Source organism: Schistocerca piceifrons, chromosome 3, assembly GCF_021461385.2.
Source record: "Schistocerca piceifrons isolate TAMUIC-IGC-003096 chromosome 3, iqSchPice1.1, whole genome shotgun sequence".
NCBI classification, from domain to species: Eukaryota; Metazoa; Arthropoda; class Insecta; order Orthoptera; family Acrididae; genus Schistocerca; species Schistocerca piceifrons.
In genome coordinates, this window is record NC_060140.1 from 758,466,021 (window position 1) to 758,484,532 (window position 18,512).

At 37.7% G+C, this 18,512-nt stretch overlaps 1 protein-coding gene across 1 annotated transcript in view; it reads left to right on the top strand.

Annotated features, from left to right (window-relative positions):
• Positions 1-18,512, top strand: part of LOC124789912 — a 225,582-nt gene that overhangs the window by 88,097 nt on the left and 118,973 nt on the right. The window contains exon 6 of the mRNA XM_047257429.1: positions 388-463. Coding sequence (XP_047113385.1) covers positions 388-463 — 76 coding nt within the window. The remainder of the gene's footprint in view (positions 1-387; positions 464-18,512) is intronic.

Here is an 18,512-nt window from a genome sequence, read left to right on the forward strand (position 1 = left end):
GTAATTCTACACCTGTTTAGTATGTCATATGACCACTTTTCCATTTGAAACTTATGATTTGCATTCTATATGGTGGCTTATAAACTAGCCACCATGCTGGTAAAATAGCTTCAGAGGTTTTCCTCCTCCCATCTCATAGTGCATGACTTTAAATTTCAGTTTATTCCATTGTTTTAGTTTAGAAGGGTGATTCCACACCTATACACCACACTGTATGTTGTTCGACTGATCACTATTAGTCAAATGCTTGTTATTAGTCTTTTAGATTATATTGCAATAAAATCATGATCATATGTAAAATATGCAAGAACTTTTTCTGTTGCTGCAAAACTTATAAGAGATGAGAAGTTTTATTAATTTCATGTTGTCAGAAATACTTTTTTTCAGGTTTGTGGCAGCTCTTGGTCTCATGGAAAACAGTATTATGATACTCATTGCAAGTATGCTTATATCACCTCTCATGGTAAGAAACATACAATTTTTCCAGTTTGTGTGTGAGGGAGCTAATTACTTTCTTCTAAATGAGCAGTACCTGTAGTTATTTTTGAAATCATCTTGAACAGAAGTTTTTAGATATCTGTGACAAGGACTCATATGATCATGTACCATATGGATTCAGCTTTCTTCAGTTCAGTGAGCAACTACAGGTGCTCTAAAAGCCACCACCTTTTGTGATATACATGAACAAGAATTTTATATGTATGTTTCAATTCTGTACCATCAAGAATAAAAGATGGACATAAAAGCATCACTGTTGTCTCAGACATGCATCTGGCGGCTCCTTTACATCAGCACAATACTCTCTGAAACTACATTATATCACAGAATGAGGAATTCTGAATGTCCGCATGACTTCAAAGACAGAATGTTTTATTTTCTAATCACTTGTTGTATTTCTGTAACAAACATCGTAAGATACTGGTTGCTCAGGGATCTGCAGTATAGTTCTTTCAATCATAGATTAACAGGTTACTGAAATATATTAATGCACTTGCAGACAATTAAAGACATTACATGTTTTGTTGTATTAGCTCTTAAGGGGAGTTGGAATGGAAAAAAATCACATTTTCAGATTTTTATCTCATTATAAAATTTTCAATTTTCTGAATAAAATGATATATCACTTATAAACTCACATGGGAAGTACTTTATTTTATTTTTTTAAATATGATCTGTACCAGTTGAAAATATTAATATTTTAACATGCATTACTTTGAGATCTAATAAAATCAGTAATTATTTATCTAGAAGGCTGTGGATTGCTGAGTTATAAAGATCATGTCCTGAAGAGGATGGGCACCAGGTTGAGGAAGATGAAACAAAGTTTGAGAGACAAGAAAGTTTCTGATGGTAAAACCATAAGAGGCAGGCTGACAAACAAAATGATTGATGAAATATAGCAGTATTATGGGTTGGCCATTGTAAATAATACTGAGGATTTGTTGAAAATGAAGCAGACAGTATGGGCTACCTTCTTCCACAGGCTGTCAACTGATGAAGAACCAGTACACCACCTTTGCCCTCCTGGACATGATTCATGGTGCAATTACCACAATGCCCAGTACTCAGACTGTTCATATAGCCATAAACATTCCATCCCAGCAGCAGTCATGGATACCATAAAAACCATAAAACCTATTTACAGAGACCTGGCATTCCGGAATTACTGAAGAAGTGTCTGCATGGTCAGACTCAAAATCCCAATGAGTCGTTCAATAATTTTATATGGACTCTCTTACCAAAAAATGTTTTTGTTGGAATGAAAGCACTGAAGTGGGTTATCAGTGATGCTGTTATTGCTTTTAATGGTGGCGAAATTGGTAGGGTGAAAGTGCTACAGCATATGGGAATTAATCCTGGAGCAAACTGCATGAGAGAACTTGAATGGATGGACAAGGTTTGCATTGATAAAACAGAGTATGCAGCACAGTTGGCCACCAAGGAGTCCAGAAAGAAGAAAAGAAGAAAAAAACGTGGAAAAATATCAGTAGGATGATATACAGTATGGTGCAGCATGCTTCTGAGTTGCTAAAAATAAAAAATTAAGCATATATTAAGTGAGTTACAGTTTTTTGAAACTTTATAAGCTGTTCCTGAAAATTTACATTTTCTGTTGCATTTTCCCTAAATCTCAGAAACCACTTCGAGTAGAGTATTCAAATTTTCAGCGAGTAATAACATACATATCCTGAGTCTACTGAACTAAAAGAATAACATAATGTTATGTATAATTAAAATTATTTAGGATAATGTACAAAAAAAGTGCACAAAATTTTAATCGTGTAATTAAAAATTGTATTTCTGAAAGTAGTGGCTGAAATGCAGTTATAGTAGTTCAGTAGACTCAGAACATACAGTTTAATGTCCTGTAAAAGTTTCATGTCAATGTCTACAGTGGTTCCTGAAATACAGTGAAGCCAAGTCACTAAATTTAATGTTGTCGGGATAGAGCGTTCCAACTCCCCTTAACCCAGAGTGAGTGAGAGTGTGTATGTGATACCCGAGGTGTTTTGAAGTGCTGATTATTGAATGTCATTGTTACCACAGAAATCTTGATGTCACAGTAGCTGGAGGTAAGGGAGAGGGGTCCAAGATGCAGTTTAAAGTTTATTGTTGCACCAGCGTCATAGGGAGATACACATGTGGAAAGGTGGCTAGGGTTCATCACACCCCCTATCTCATAGTCAATGTTACATTTTTGAGCTGTCAGCAACTTTATGAGATATATAGTTATTTATAGTATTCTTTGATTTATTTTTATAATTTATTTTTCTCAAGATGTCTTATGAAGAGAATGAATGTTGGCTACAAGAACTACTAGAAGTTTTAGGAAGAGCCAAAATCTGCATTACCAGCTCTTAGTCAGTCACCTGTGGTACGTGGGACTTTTTATACCTCCAAGGATGGAACAAAATGGATGAAGGATTGCCCTAAGCAAAGTGTTTGTATACTTTCAGAGAATGTTATTACCAATTCTCCAGGTGCAAAAGGTGTTGCAGAACATGCAAAAACACAGACTGAATGTTGGAGTCTTTTTATGACAAACAGTATGTTGAATAGGTAGGATCAGAAATGAGGAGGAACAAATAGCTCTAAAAATAAATGAAACCCTGGTAACAAATGCATGGTGTGTTGCAAACCATTTAAACAAGTATTTTGTCTCTCTTATTGATGGCATGGGGTTGTCAGGTTCAGTAAATAATGCAATGGAATATCTGAGACCAGTGAACACAAGCAATCTCAGTAAAATGGAATTGACACTTACTTCACCCAAAGAAATAGAATCCATCATAAAGTCCTTGAAATCAAAGCATTCCAGTGGATATGATAACATATCAACAAAGTTAATAAAAGAGCGTTCATGTGAGCGTAGTCACATCTTAAGGCATTTGTGTAATCAATCACTTGTCACAGGAACATTCCCGGATTGGCTTAAATATGCTGAAGTTATACCTCTCCACAAGAAAGGGGACAAAGAAATGCCGTCAAAGTACCGACCGATCTCACTTTTCACAGATTTTTAAAAAAATATTTGAAAAGGTTATGTTCAAGCATCTACTTAAGCACCTTAATGAAAATAACATACTGTCAAAGTCACAGTATGGGTTTCTTAAGGGTTCTGTTATTGAGAAAGCTATTTACACTTATAGCGAAAATGTCCTTAATTCACTGGACAACAAATTAGAGGCAACTGGCATATTCTGTGACCTGTCAAAGGCATTTGACTGTGTGAATCACAGCATTCTTTTTAGTAAATTAAAATATTATCGTGTCACTGGTAGTGCTGCAGAGTGGTTTCAGTCATATCTTACTAATAGAAAACAAAGGGTGTCATTATGTAATACTTCAGCAGTAGGCAATCAGACATCATCTGACTGGGAAGAAATTACATGTGGTGTTCCCCAAGGTTCCATACCAGGTCCACTACTGTTTCTTGTGTATATTAATGACCTGTCATCTGTTACATTACCAGATGCCAAGTTCGTCTTATTTGCAGATGATACAAACATTGCAATAAATAGTAAATCAAATATAAATTTAGAAAGGGTAGCTAATCAAATTTTTACTGACATTAATAAGTGGTTCATTGCCAATTCACTCTCATTAAACTTTGGAAAGACCCACTTTACGCAGTTCAGAACTTTCAAGATATTTCCTTCTGCTGTGTGTATAAAACATGATGACATGGAAATAGGAGAAGTTGAGAGTGTAAAATTCTTGGGATTACAACTTGATAATAAATTCAGTTGGGAGCAACATACTAACGAACTGCCAAAGCGCCTAAACAAGTCTGTGTTTGCAATGCGAATGATTTCAGACATAGGAAATATAAATATAAAAAAACTGGCATATTTTGCATATTTTCACTCCATTATGTCATATGGTGTCATATTTTGGGGTAACTCCACAAACAGAGAAAAAATTTTTAGAGCACAAAAGTGTATAATAAGAGTAATGAGTAGTGTAAATCCAAGAACATCATGTTGAAACCTATTCAAAGAATTGGGCATATTAACCACAGCTTCTCAGTATATTTATTCCTTAATGAAGTTTGTTGTAAATAATACATCTCTTTTTTTCCAACTAACTGCTTAGTACACAGTATCAATACTAGGAATAAGAACAATATTCATAAAGATTTAAGATCACTTACTCTTGCCCAGAAAGGAGCCCAGTATTCAGCAACGCATATTTTCAATAAGTTACCAGCAAACATTAAGAGTTTAGTTTCAGACAAGGCACAATTTAAACATCATTTAAAAGAATTTTTGGTGGCCAACTCCTTCTATTCCATCCATGAGTTTCTCAACAAGTGCAGCAGACCATTTTAATGAACATTTATTATAATTTAATTTTTGACAATACTTGGTTGTAACAGCGAAGTAACTACCTACTGTGGGAATGATTGATGTATGGAAAGCAGATGTAAGTCTTAAGTCTGTTAATGGTGGAAGTTTAATTTTAAATCTTGTAAATAATCTGACTGTTCTTAACTGAGTGTCACTGAAGTGAATAATTTACTTTAATTTTTGACAATACTTGGTTGTAATAGCCAATAAACTAGCAAATGTATGAATGGTGGATTTAATGAAAGCTGATGTAAGTATTAAACCTGTAAATATTAGTAGTTTAAATTTAATTCATGTACATAATTTTACTGTTTATTGCCGGCCAGTGTGGCCGACCGGTTCTAGGCGCTTCAGTCTGGAACCGCGCGATCGCTATGGTCGCAGGTTCGAATCCTGCCTCGGGCATGGATGTGTGTGATGTCCTTAGGTTAGTTAGGTTTAAGTGGTTCTAAGTTCTAGGGGACTGATGACCTCAGATGTTAAGTCCCATAGTGCTCAGAGCCATTTGAACCATTTTACTGTTTATTGACCTAGGATCACTAAAATTAATGAAACTCTAGTTTTTCTAATTACATTTTTGTAATGTGTTTATCTGACATGTTCCACACCCAGGAGGATTCCCCCTTTTATGGGTCTATGGAATGAATAATTAATCTAATTTAATCTAATACTATAATTATATCTAAAAACAAAGATGATGTGACTTACCAAATGAAAGTGCTGGCAGGTCGATAGAAACACAAACAAACACATACATACACACAAAATTCTAGCTTTCGCAACCAATGGTTGCTTCGTCAGGAAAGAGGGAAGGAGAGGGAAAGATGAAAGGATGTGGGTTTTAAGGGAGAGGGTAGGAAGTCATTCCAATCCCGGGAGCGGAAAGACTTACCCCTTTGTCTTTAAATATGTCTGCTTGTATCTGTATATGTGTGGATGGATATGTGTGTGTGTGCGAGTGTATACCCGTCCTTTTTTCCCCCTAAGGTAAGTCTTTCCGCTCCCGGGATTGGAATGACTCCTTACCCTCTCCCTTAAAACCCACATCCTTTCGTCTTTCCCTCTCCTTCCCTCTTTCCTGATGAGGCAACAGTTTGTTGCGAAAGCTTGAATTTTGTGTGTATGTTTGTGTTTGTTTGTGTGTCTGTCGACCTGCCAGCACTTTCATTTGGTAAGTCACATCATCTTTGTTTTTAGATATATTTTTCCTACGTGGAATGTTTCCCTTTATTATAACTAATACTATAATTACATATACAAATAATCAAATAAGGAATGTCAAGGGAAAATATCCAGAAAATGAAGAGCAGTACCACATGAATGATACAACTTTGGAGGATTTGAAGGCATTTATGTGACTTTTGTATACAGTGGGCCGAAACCGCACAAATAGACAAAACTTGAATGATTAGAGGCGTACTGACGGTACTGGAGTTGCAATCTATCAGACTTCAGTGTCACTGCAGAGGTTTTCCTTTCTCCAAAATTATATGAGATTCGATGATAAGAGCACCTGGAATGAAAGGAAAAAGAGTAACAATATGGCTGCTATAAGAGATATTTTTGATAATTTTGCTGAAAATATTCAACAACACTATATGCCATCTGAGAACCTTACTATTGATGGTATGCTGTTAACTTTCCAAGGGAGATGTCCTTTCCATGTATACAAGTGAAACAAATCAGCCAAATATGGCATAAAAATATTTGCTCTTGTAGATGTGAAGACATTCTATATCTTCAAACTGAAGTATACTTGGGAAACAGCCACCAGGACCTTACCAGCTTAGTAATAAGGCATATGATATTGTAAACCGTTTAGTGGAGTCAATAACAAAAACAAATAGGAATTTGACATTCGATAATTGTTTTACTAGTTACCCCCTCTTGAAAAAACATACATTGACTTCTATCAGCATGGTCCATAAAAACAACACTAGTGTACCTGAGATTTTCAAAAGGAACAGAGGTATATAGTTCTCAATTTGGGTTCCAGAATGACATTACATTGGTGTCCCACATACCTAAAAAAAATAAAGTTGTCCTGGTTATGTCAAATTTACACAGTGATAAAAACATAGACCAATTGACAGGTGATAAAGAAAACTGGAATTGATTACTTATCGGAATGCTACTAAAGCTGGTATAGATGTCACAGATTAACGGTGTGCCACTTATGATGTTGCCCACAACAGCAAACATTAGCCTACGACAATTTTTTATGGAATACTCAGTATGGCTACCATAAATGTCATCACAGTCTACAGAGAAAACTACAAAGAAAACAAAACACACATGAAGCACCAAGATTTCATTCATAATGTAGTTTTGAATCTGATAAATGATAGTCTTTGCCTTAGACAAGAAAACATATGTCTTCCAAAGGAAATCTGAAAGAGGATTGATGATCAACTGGGAAAACTTCATCACCAGTATAAAAAAAATGACTGGTAGATATGTCAGGTGTGGTGACTGTACAGAAAAAAAAGACAGGAAAAAAAAATATTGATGTTCGAAGTGTGAGAAGCCATGGAGCACGTGATTTTTATGTGCAGAGAATGAGCTGATTTGTAGGTGTAATGTTGGTGCTGAGCTAATTGATCTCATAAGACCTTTTATTTTCTATTTCTGCTTCATAATTAGAAAATAATATTATTTTAATTAATCAAAAAACTGTAATTTTAGTCGAATTTTGTATGAAAAAATTTTAAATTTCTGAAACTTGTACATTTTCTGAGAAAATATGGACACTTCATTATTTCACCACCCCCCCCAAAAAAAAAAAAAAAAGTTTTATTTCTTAAACATAGTATTTTAGTTATCTTGTTTAGTAGACACCATTATTAACATCCCAAGTAAAAAAAATAGTTAGCACATGATTATAGTATCAAAAAATCATCATCAGAGTTTTGGGTATCTCATACCCACCTCATAGCTGGTGTAACACTCCGGGTTAATGAGTCTCACACTAATTGATTCTGTTGTAGTATATTCATGTTGCCCAGCTTTGTATGTTACTGACTATGCATCACAGCTTGAGTATTGGGATGAATCAGTCAGACAGATATAATTCAAGTTTTGAACAACTGCCATAAATCATTATACCCCACACTGTTAACCATTGGTGAACATTAGGCTTATGCATATCGTAACAACACATGAACCTACAATAGTATATAGAACAAATCATACTGCAGTTTCAGTAGTAAAGCAGAGATGAAGAGATCTGCTTAGGATAGACTGATGTGGAGAACAGCATTAAACTAGTCTATGGACTGAAGATAACAACAACAACAACACAGTTTGTAGTGTGACGGTGTCTTTACAGTATCTGTTTAGTATATTTATTTTTTATATATTTTGTAACACTAACCAAAACGGCATTGCTGTGCTGGTGCTGTGAATGGCTGAAAGCAAGGGTAAACTACAACCGTAATTTTTCCTGAGGGCATGCAGCTTTACGGTATGGTTAAATGATGATGGCGTCCTCTTGGGTAAAATATGCCAGAGGTAAAATAGTCCGCCCTTTGGATCTCCAGGCAGGGAGTACTCAGGAGGACGTCGTTATCAGGAGAAAGAAAACTGGGTGTTCTATGGATTGGATCATGGAATGTCAGATCCGTTAATCAGGCAGGTAGATTGGAAAATTTAAAAAGGGAAATGGATAGGTTATAGTTGGATGTAGTGGGGACTACTGAAGTTCGGTGGCAGGAGGAACAAGACTTCAGGTCAGGTGAATACAAGGTTATAAATAAAAAATCAAATAGGGATAATGCAGGAGTATGCTTAATAACGAATAAAAAAATAGGAATGTGGGTAAGCTACTACAAACAGCATAGTGAATGCATTATTGTAGCCAAGATAGATGCAAAACCCACGCCTACCACAATAGTACAAGTTTATATGCCAACTAGCTCCGCAGATGACGAAGAGATTGATGAAATGTATGATGAGATAAAAGAAATTATTCAGATAGTGAAGAGAGACAAAAATTTAATAGCCATGGGTGACCAGAATTCAGAAGTAGGAAAAGGAAGAGAAGGAAAAGTAGTAGGTGAATATGGGATGGGGGTAAGGAATGAAAGAGGAAGCTGCTTGGTAGAATTTTGCACAGAGCATAACTTAATCATAGCTAACACTTGGTGCAAGAATCATGAAAGAAGGTTGTATACATGGAAGAGGCCTGGAGATACTAGAAGATTTCAGATAAATTATATAATGATAAGACAGAGATCCGCCCCATGAACCATGGACCTTGCCGTTGGTGGGGAGGCTTGCGTGCCTCAGCGATACAGATAGCCGTACTGTAGGTACAACCACAACGGAGGGGTATCTGTTGAGAGGCCAGACAAACTTGTGGTTCCTGAAGAGGGGCACCAGCCTTTTCAGTAGTTGCAAGGGCAACAGTCTGGATGATTGACTGATATGGCCTTGTAACAATAACCAAAACGGACTTGCTGTTCTGGTACTGCGAACGGCTGAAAGCAAGGGGAAAGTACAGCCGTAATTTTTCCCGAGGGCATGCAGCTTTACTGTATGATTAAATGATGATGGCGTCCTCTTGGGTAAAATATTCTGGAGGTAAAATAGTCCCCCATTCGGATCTCCGAGCGGGGACTACCCAAGAGGATGTCGTTACCAGGAGAAAGAAAACTGGCGTTCTATGGATCGGAGCGTAGAATGTCAGATCCCTTAATCGGGCAGGTAGGGTAGAAATTTTAAAAAGGGAAATGGATAGGTTAAAGTTAGATATAGTGGGAATTAGTGAAGTTCGGTGGCAGGAGGAACAAGACTTCTGGTCAGGTGACTACAGGGTTATAAACACAAAGTCAAATAGGGGTAATGCAGGAGTAGGTTTAATAATGAATAGGAAAATAATAATGCGGGTAAGCTACTACAAACAGCATAGTGAATGCATTATTGTGGCCAAGATAGATACGAAGCCCACAGCTACTACAGTAGTACAAGTTTATATGCCAACTAGCTCTGCAGATGACGAAGAAATTGAAGAAATGTATGCTGAAATAAAAGAAATTATTCAGATAGTGAAGGGAGATGAAAATTTAATAGTCATGGGTGACTGGAATTCGAGTGTAGGAAAAGGGAGAGAAGGAAACGTAGTAGGTGAATATGGATTGGGGCTAAGAAATGAAAGAGGAAGCCGCCTGGTAAAATTTTGCACAGAGCATAACTTAATCATAGCTAACACTTGGTTTAAGAATCATGATAGAAGGTTGTATACATGGAAGAACCCTGGAGATACTAAAAGGTATCAGAGAGATTATATAATGGTAAGACAGAGATTTAGGAACCAGGTTTTAAATTGTAAGACATTTCCAAGGGCAGATGTGGACTCTGACCACAATGTATTGGTTATGACCTGTATATTAAAACTGAAGAAACTGCAAAAAGGTGGGAATTTAAGGAGATGGGACCTGGATAAACTGACTAAACCAGAGGTTGTACAGAGTCTCAGGGAGAGCATAAGAGAACAATTGACAGAAATGGGGGAAAGAAATACAGTAGAAGAAGAATGGGTAGCTTTGAGGGATGAAATAGTGAAGGCAGCAGAGGATCAAGTAGGTAAAAAGACGAGGGCTAGTAGAAATCCTTGGGTAACAGAAGAAATATTGAATTTAATTGATGAAAGGAGAAAGTATAAAAATGCAGTAAATGAAGCAGGCAAAAAGGAATACAAACGTCTCAAAAATGAGATCGACAGGAAGCGCAAAATGGCTAAGCAGGGATAGCTAGAGGACAAATGTAAGGATGTAGAGGCTTATCTCACTAGGGGTAAGATAGATACTGCCTACAGGAAAATTAAAGAGACCTTTGGAGATAAGAGAACCACTTGTATGAACATCAAGAGCTCAGATGGAAACCCAGTTCTAAGCAAAGAAGGGAAAGCAGAAAGGTGGAAGGAGTATATAGAGGGTTTATACAAGGGCAATGTACTTGAGGACAATATTATGGAAATGGAAGAGGATGTAGATGAAGATGAAATGGGAGATATGATACTGTGTGAAGAGTTTGACAGAGCACTGAAAGACCTGAGTCGAAACAAGGCCCCCGGAGTAGACAACATTCCATTGGAACTACTGACGGCCTTGGGAGAGCCAGTCCTGACAAAACTCTACCATCTAGTGAGCAAGATATATGAAACAGGCGAAATACCCTCAGACTTCAAGAAGAATATAATAATTCCAATCCCAAAGAAAGCAGGTGTTGACAGATGTGAAAATTACCGAACAATCAGTTTAATAAGCCACAGCTGCAAAATACTAACACGAATTCTTTACAGACGAATTGAAAAAATAGTAGAAGCCGACCTCGGAGAAGATCAGTTTGGATTCCGTAGAAATACTGGAACACGTGAGGCAACACTGACCTTACGACTTATCTTAGAAGAAAGATTAAGGAAAGGCAAACCTACATTTCTAGCATTTGTAGACTTAGAGAAAGCTTTTGACAATGTTGATTGGAATACTCTCTTTCAAATTTTAAAGGTGGCAGGGGTAAAATACAGGGAGCGAAAGGCTATTTACAATTTGTACAGAAACCAGATGGCAGTTATAAGAGTCGAGGGACATGAAAGGGAAGCAGTGGTTGGGAAGGGAGTAAGACAGGGTTGTAGCCTTTCCCCGATGTTATTCAATCTGTATATTGAGCAAGCAATCAAGGAAACAAAAGAAAAATTCGGAGTAGGTATTAAAATCTATGGAGAAGAAATAAAAACTTTGAGTTTCACCGATGACATTGTAATTCTGTCAGAGACAGCAAAGGACTTGGAAGAGCAATTGAACGGAATGGATGGTGTCTTGAAGGGAGGATATAAGATGAACATCAACAAAAGCAAAACGAGGATAATGGAATGTAGTCGAACTAAGTCGGGTGATGTTGAGGGTATTAGATTAGAAAATGAGACACTTAAAGTAGTAAAGGAGTTTTGCTATTTGGGGAGCAAAATAACTGATGATGGTCGAAGTAGAGAGGATATAAAATGTAGACTGGCAATGGCAAGGAAAGCGTTTCTGAAGAAGAGAAATTTGTTAACATCGAGTATAGATTTAAGTGTCAGGAAGTCATTTCTGAAAGTATTTGTATGGAATGTAGCCATGTATGGAAGTGAAACATGGACAGTAAATAGTTTGGACAAGAAGAGAATAGAAGCTTTCGAAATGTGGTGCTACAGAAAAATGCTGAAGATTAGATGGGTAGATCACATAGCTAATGAGGAAGTATTGAATAGGATTGGGGAGAAGAGAAGTTTGTGGCACAACTTGACGAGAAGAAGGGATTGGTTGGTAGGACATGTTCTGAGGCATCAAGGGATCACCAATTTAGTATTAGAGGGCAGCGTGGAGGGTAAAAATCGTAGGGGGAGACCAAGAGATGAATACACAAAACAGATTCAGAAGGATGTAGGTTGCAGTATGTACTGGGAGATGAAGAAGCTTGCACAGGATAGAGCAGCATGAGAGCTGCATCAAACCAGTCTCGGGACTGAAGACCACAACAACAACAACAAGACAGAGATTTAGGAACCAGGTTTTAAATTGTAAGACATTTCCAGGGGCAGATGTGGCCTCTGATCACAATCTATTGGTCATGAACTGCAGATTGAAACTGAAGAAACTGCAAAAATGTGGGAATTTAAGGAGATGGGACCTGGATAAACTGACTAAACCAGAGGTTGTACAGAGTCTCAGGGAGAGCATAAGAGAACAATTGCAGAAATGGGGGAAAGAAATACAGTAGAAGAAGAATGGGTAGCTTTGAGAGATGAAATAGTGAAGGCAGCAGAGGATCAAGTAGGTAAAAAGATGAGGGCTGGCAGAAATCCTTGGGTGATAGCAGATGTATTGAATTTCATTGATGAAAGGAGAAAAAATAAAAATGCAGTAAATGAAGCAGGCAAAAAGGGATACAAACGTCTCAAAAATAAGATCGACAGGAAGTGCAAAATGGCTAAGCAGGGATGGCTAGAGGACAAATGTAAGAATGTAGAGGCATATATCACTAGGGGTAAGATAGATACTGCCTACAGGAAAATTAAAGAGACCTTTGGAGATAAGAGAACCACTTGTATGAATATCAAGAGCTCAGATGGAAACCCAGTTCTAAGCAAAGAAGGGAAAGCAGAAAGGTGGAAGGACTATATAGAGGGTCTATACAAAGGCAATGTACTTGAGGACAATATTATGGAAATGGAAGAGAATGTAGATGTAGATGAAATGGGAGATATGATACTGCGTGAAGAGTTTGACAGAGCACTGAAAGACCCAAGTCGAAACAAAGCCCCGGGAGTATACAACATTGCATTAGAACTACTGATAGCCTTGGGAGAGCCAACGTTGACAAAACTCTTCCATCTGGTGAGCAAGATGTATGAGACTGGCGAAATACCCTCAGACTTCAAGAAGATTATAATAATTCCAATCCCAAATAATTCAGGTGTTGACAGATGTGAAAATTACTGAACTACCAGTTCAATAAGTCACAGCTGCAAAATACTAACATGAATTCTTTACAGATGAATGGAAAAACTGGTAGAAGACGACCTCAGGGAAAATCAGTTTGGATTCCGTAGAAATGTTGGAACATGTGAGGCAATACTGACCCTAAGACTTATCTTAGAAGATTGATTAAGGAAAGCCAAATCTACATTTCTAGCATTTGTACACCTAGAGAAAGCTTTTGCCAATGTTGAATGGAATACTCTCTTTCAAATTCTGAAGGTGGCAGGGGTAAAATTCAGGGAGCGAAAGCATATTTACAATTTGTACAGAAACCAGATGGCAGTTATAAGAGTCGAGGGGCATGAAAGGGAAGCAGTGGTTGGGAAGGGAGTGAGACAGGGTTGTAGACTATCCCTGATGACATTCAATCTGTGTATTGAGCAAGCAGTAAAGGAAGCAAAAGAAAAATTTGGAGTAGGAATTAAAATCCATGGAGAAGAAATAAAAACTTTGAGGTTCACCGATGACATTGTAATTCTGTCAGAAACAGCAAAGGACTTGGAAGAGCAGTTGAATGGAATGGACAGTGTCTCAAAAGGAGGATATAAGATTAATATCAACAAAAGCAAAATGAGGATAACGGAATATAGTCAAGTTAACTCGGGTGATGCTGAGGGAATTAGGTTAGGTAATGAGACGCTTAAAGTAGTAAATGAGTTTTTCTATTTGGGGAGCAAAATAACTAATGATTGTCAAAGTAGAGTGGATGTAAAATGTAGACTAGCAATGGCAAGCAAAGTGTTTCTGAAGAAGAGAAATTTGTTAACATTGAGTGTAGATTTAAGTGTCAGGAAGTCATTTCAAAGTATTTGTATGGAGTGTAGCCACGTATGGTTCAAATGGCTCTGAGCACTATGGGACTTAACATCTGTGGTCATCAGTCCCCTATAACTTAGAACTACTTAAAACTAACTAACCTAAGGACATCACACACATCCATGCCCGAGGCAGGATTCGAACTGCGACCGTAGCAGTCGCGCGGTTCCGGACTGAGCGCCTAGAACCGCTAGACCACCGCGGCCGACAGCCACATATGGATGTGAAACATGGACAATAAATAGTTTGGACAAGAAGAGAATAGAAGCTTTCGAAATGAGGTGCTACAGAAGAATGCTGAAGATTAGATGGGTAGATCACATAACTAATGAGGAGGTATTGAATAGAATTGGGGAGAAGAGAAATTTGTGGCACAACTTGACTAGAAGAAGGGATTAGTTGGTAGGACATATTCTGAGGCATCAAGGGATCACCAATTTAGTATTGGAGGGCAGCGTGGATGGTAAAACTCATAGAGGGAGGCGACGAGATGAATACACTAAGCAAATTCAGCAGGATGTATGTTGCAGTAGGTACTGGGAATAAAGAAGCATGCACAGAATAGAATAGCATGGAGAGCTGCATCAAACTAGTCTCTGGACTGAAGACCACAGCAACAACATATTTATTTCTTTTTTACAAGAACTCTTTACACTTTCCATTTCAGGTTTTCCTGAGTTATTATTTTGATAAATTGTACACTCAGTTCAATTGTGATGATTTTCCTGATTATTTATACTTGCATATTGTTGTGCTCTCATACTGAGACAAAGACTTGTACAAGAGAGCCATTTAGACATTTAGGAGGTAGACTTGAATAGGAATGAGGCATGGAGAATGGGAGGACAAGGAAGGAAAATGAATGAGGAAAGTTGTGCTCTAGAAAAACTAAAGATTTCTTGGATAGACAAATTGATAAATTTGAAGACTCTCAAAATCAGCCATTGTCAATATACATAATAAATGTAAGTATGGTTTGTCCCTGGATGCCACTATAACCCCACAACCCACTTCTACAGCCCCATGGAGGTCAATAGTGCGGTAGCCCTCCACTGGAGAAGTTTCAGTTTGTAACTTCAAGTGTTAGGTTTGAAAATATCGATGTCAAAAAAAGGCATTGCACCAATATACTTGTTATGTACAGTTGAAAAAGCAGTTGGGAATTAAGTGCTGAATTGGGTGAGATTTGTCAGAATGCTTGGGAATGTTTCAAAATGTTCAAAAACGTTCCAGACTGTACTGGATTTTCTCAGAAAATTTGAGAATGTTCCAGAACATTCAAGAATGTACTTGGATGTTTCAATATCCTGCTATGGTGGGCATTTGCTCCATTACAGAAGGTTATATGTAGTGGAGGGCAAGACACAAGAATCATACACTTTTGGAAATCAGAGTGACAGAAAGTGAAATAAATTTGAGTGAGAGCAAACTGCTAATGGTAGTGAATGGTGTTGTAAATGGAAGTTTACTGTATAAAGGAATACTGATAATGACTGCAGGTGTGTGATCAAAATGTTAGTGTATGGGAAGTGCAAAGTAGAAGAAACTGAGTTTACAGTGTGGCACGTGAAACATTCTGTTATGATCTAACTAAAGAGTAGAACACTTGAGATTACAGTTTGGCGTGTAAAACATCCTGTTGTGATCCAGCTAAATAGTAGAACAAACACAAACACATTATCATTGAGAAAATGGAACATGTGTGCAATTCTGATGACTCCATTTGGTGCTACCTCCATGAGCAGTGAAGAACATCAATTCAGTTCTGTATTTTTGATTAAAGGACAAGCATATCATAGAGTGGGACCATAGCAAGTGTATTGCAGTGAGAATGAGCCACTGAAAGTTGATTAACATTGTGCAGATATAAGTGGATTGTGACAGGAACTCATTGAATAACTGCAGAGAACTTTACATAACTACAATCAGTTGGTTGACATATTCAAAAAAAGCACTGGTTCAAATGGTATCTGATAAATACAAAGTTGTGATTCACACTGACAGAACACCAGATACACAAACATTGATTCAGTGCACCTCAAGTCAATGAAATTACTGTTGTAATTGTAGACAGTGAGTACACAAGTCATGATATAATTATTCACTGAGGAAGAGGAGGATTGCAATGTACCACAGAAACACATTGTTATTTGGAAAGAACTTCAATATATGTTAATTTTTGTAAGAAGAAAAGATTGTTAACAATTCAATTTGAAACAAGTGAACCAAAATACAGGTACAGAAACAAATAGGAAAGTGATAGCTGAAGGAATGAATTAAGATTTGTACCATGGCCAGGACTTTAACCAGGTCTCCTGCTTACTAGGCACTTGTGTTAGCCATTATACCACCATAGCAGTATGGTTAACACAGCTGCATGGGCTACTCTAGTCAAGTGCCCTCCCTAACATAAACTTCACTTCATGCCTTCGGCCTATTTTCCCCTTCTTATTTAGCAAAAAATAGGAAGAAACCTCGAAGGTACCAGCTTGTCATCATTCTGCCAGCTGGGAAGTGTATTACACCCAGTCTGTGTCGGTCAGAGCCATTGCCATAACTTTGTCACCACTGGGTCATAACAATGACCACCACCATTTGCCTGCCCATCCCAGACATCCAGCAGCCCACCTGACAGTCACCCCTACTCTCCAGCTGTCAGTTCACATCTTGACTCTGGCCAATGCCATCACCATGCCCAATGTGGGGCAGAGTGGAGATCGGTTTGGATACTGATGGATCGATGATGACCAAGAAGATGTGCAACATGCTGATAATAGAAAACTACAAACAGTGATTCCCGACACAGGGAGAGCAATGTATGTAAACAGCAGCACAAAGTTTTTACTTTCACTTGTGGAAATCCCTGTTTCCTTTAGTTTGATCTTTCTCTGTTTTTTTTCTGTAACATCATTGTGAGATACCACTGTAGTGTTTGTTAAGGGACCAAGTGCCAAGACATTAACTCCAGTAATGTGAACCCAGTGCAACTTACTTGAGCACTCCAACCCATGCATTGAATCTCACCTCATAGTATGATGCGTTTGCATTAAATAGGACATTACACCAGCCACTGCAGATAGTGTGCCTGCCTCAGGCATTGAAAACCTTGGGTACCATGTAAACTTTGATAACTTCATAAAGATAAGTCAGAAGGGGCATGAGGATTTTTGTGTAAATAAGTAGTTGTATAAATACATAAGGAGTAAGGATGACAGTAGTAACATGTATATTAATAAATCAACCAAGGAATCTACTGCTAATGAAGGTACAAGCATATAGAATAGGTTGCCGGGTATGTGAGTGGCTCGAAGACTTCTTAAGTAACAGAACCCAGTATGTTGTTGATGGCGAGTGTTTGTTGTAGACAAGGGTATCATTGAGAATACCCCAGGGAAGTGTTGTAAGACTATTGTTATTTTCTATATACATAAATGAGCTTGCAGACAGGGCAAGCAGCAGTCTGCAACTGTTTGTTGATGATGCTGTCATGTATGGGATGGTGTCATTATTGAGTGACTGTGGGAGTATACAAGATGACTTAGACATAATTTCATCAAGCCAACTAACTCTAAATATAGAAAAACATAACTTAATGTAGATAAGTAGGGAAAATACACATAATGTTCAAGAACCGCATTAGTATTATGTTGCTTGACACAGTAAAGTCAATTAAATATTTAGGCGTAATGTTGCAAAGCAATATGAAATGGAAGGAGCAGGTAAGGACTGTAGTAGGGAAGGCAAATGGTCAGCTTCAGTTTATTGGGAGGATATTAGGAGAATGTTGTTGATCTGTAAAGGAGACCACATACAGGACACTAGAGTGACTCATTGTTGAGTACTGTTCGAGTGTTTGGGATCTGCAACAAGTCAGATTAATGGAAGGCATTAAGCAGTTCAGAGGCAGGGTGATAGATTTGATACCAGTAGGTTCAAACAACGTGTAGCTATTACGAAGACACTTTGTGAACTCAAATGGGAATCACTGGAGGGAAAGCAATGTTCTTGTCGAGAAACATTATTGAAAAAATTTAGAGAACCACCATTTGAGGCTGACTGCAGAATGATTCTACTGCTGCCAACACACCTTTCATGTAAGAATCATGAAAATAGGATTAAGAGAGATTAAGGCTCATTTGGAGGCATATAGACAGTTGTTTTTCCCTCACTCTGTTTGCGAGTGGAACTGGAAAGAAAATGACTAGTAATGGTATGGGATATACTTAGCCATGCACCATATGGTGGCTGTGGACTACATGACTAGATGTAGATGTAGATGTAGAAGATAGGCATAATGTAGGATTTAAGGTTGTAGCTAAACCAGGAA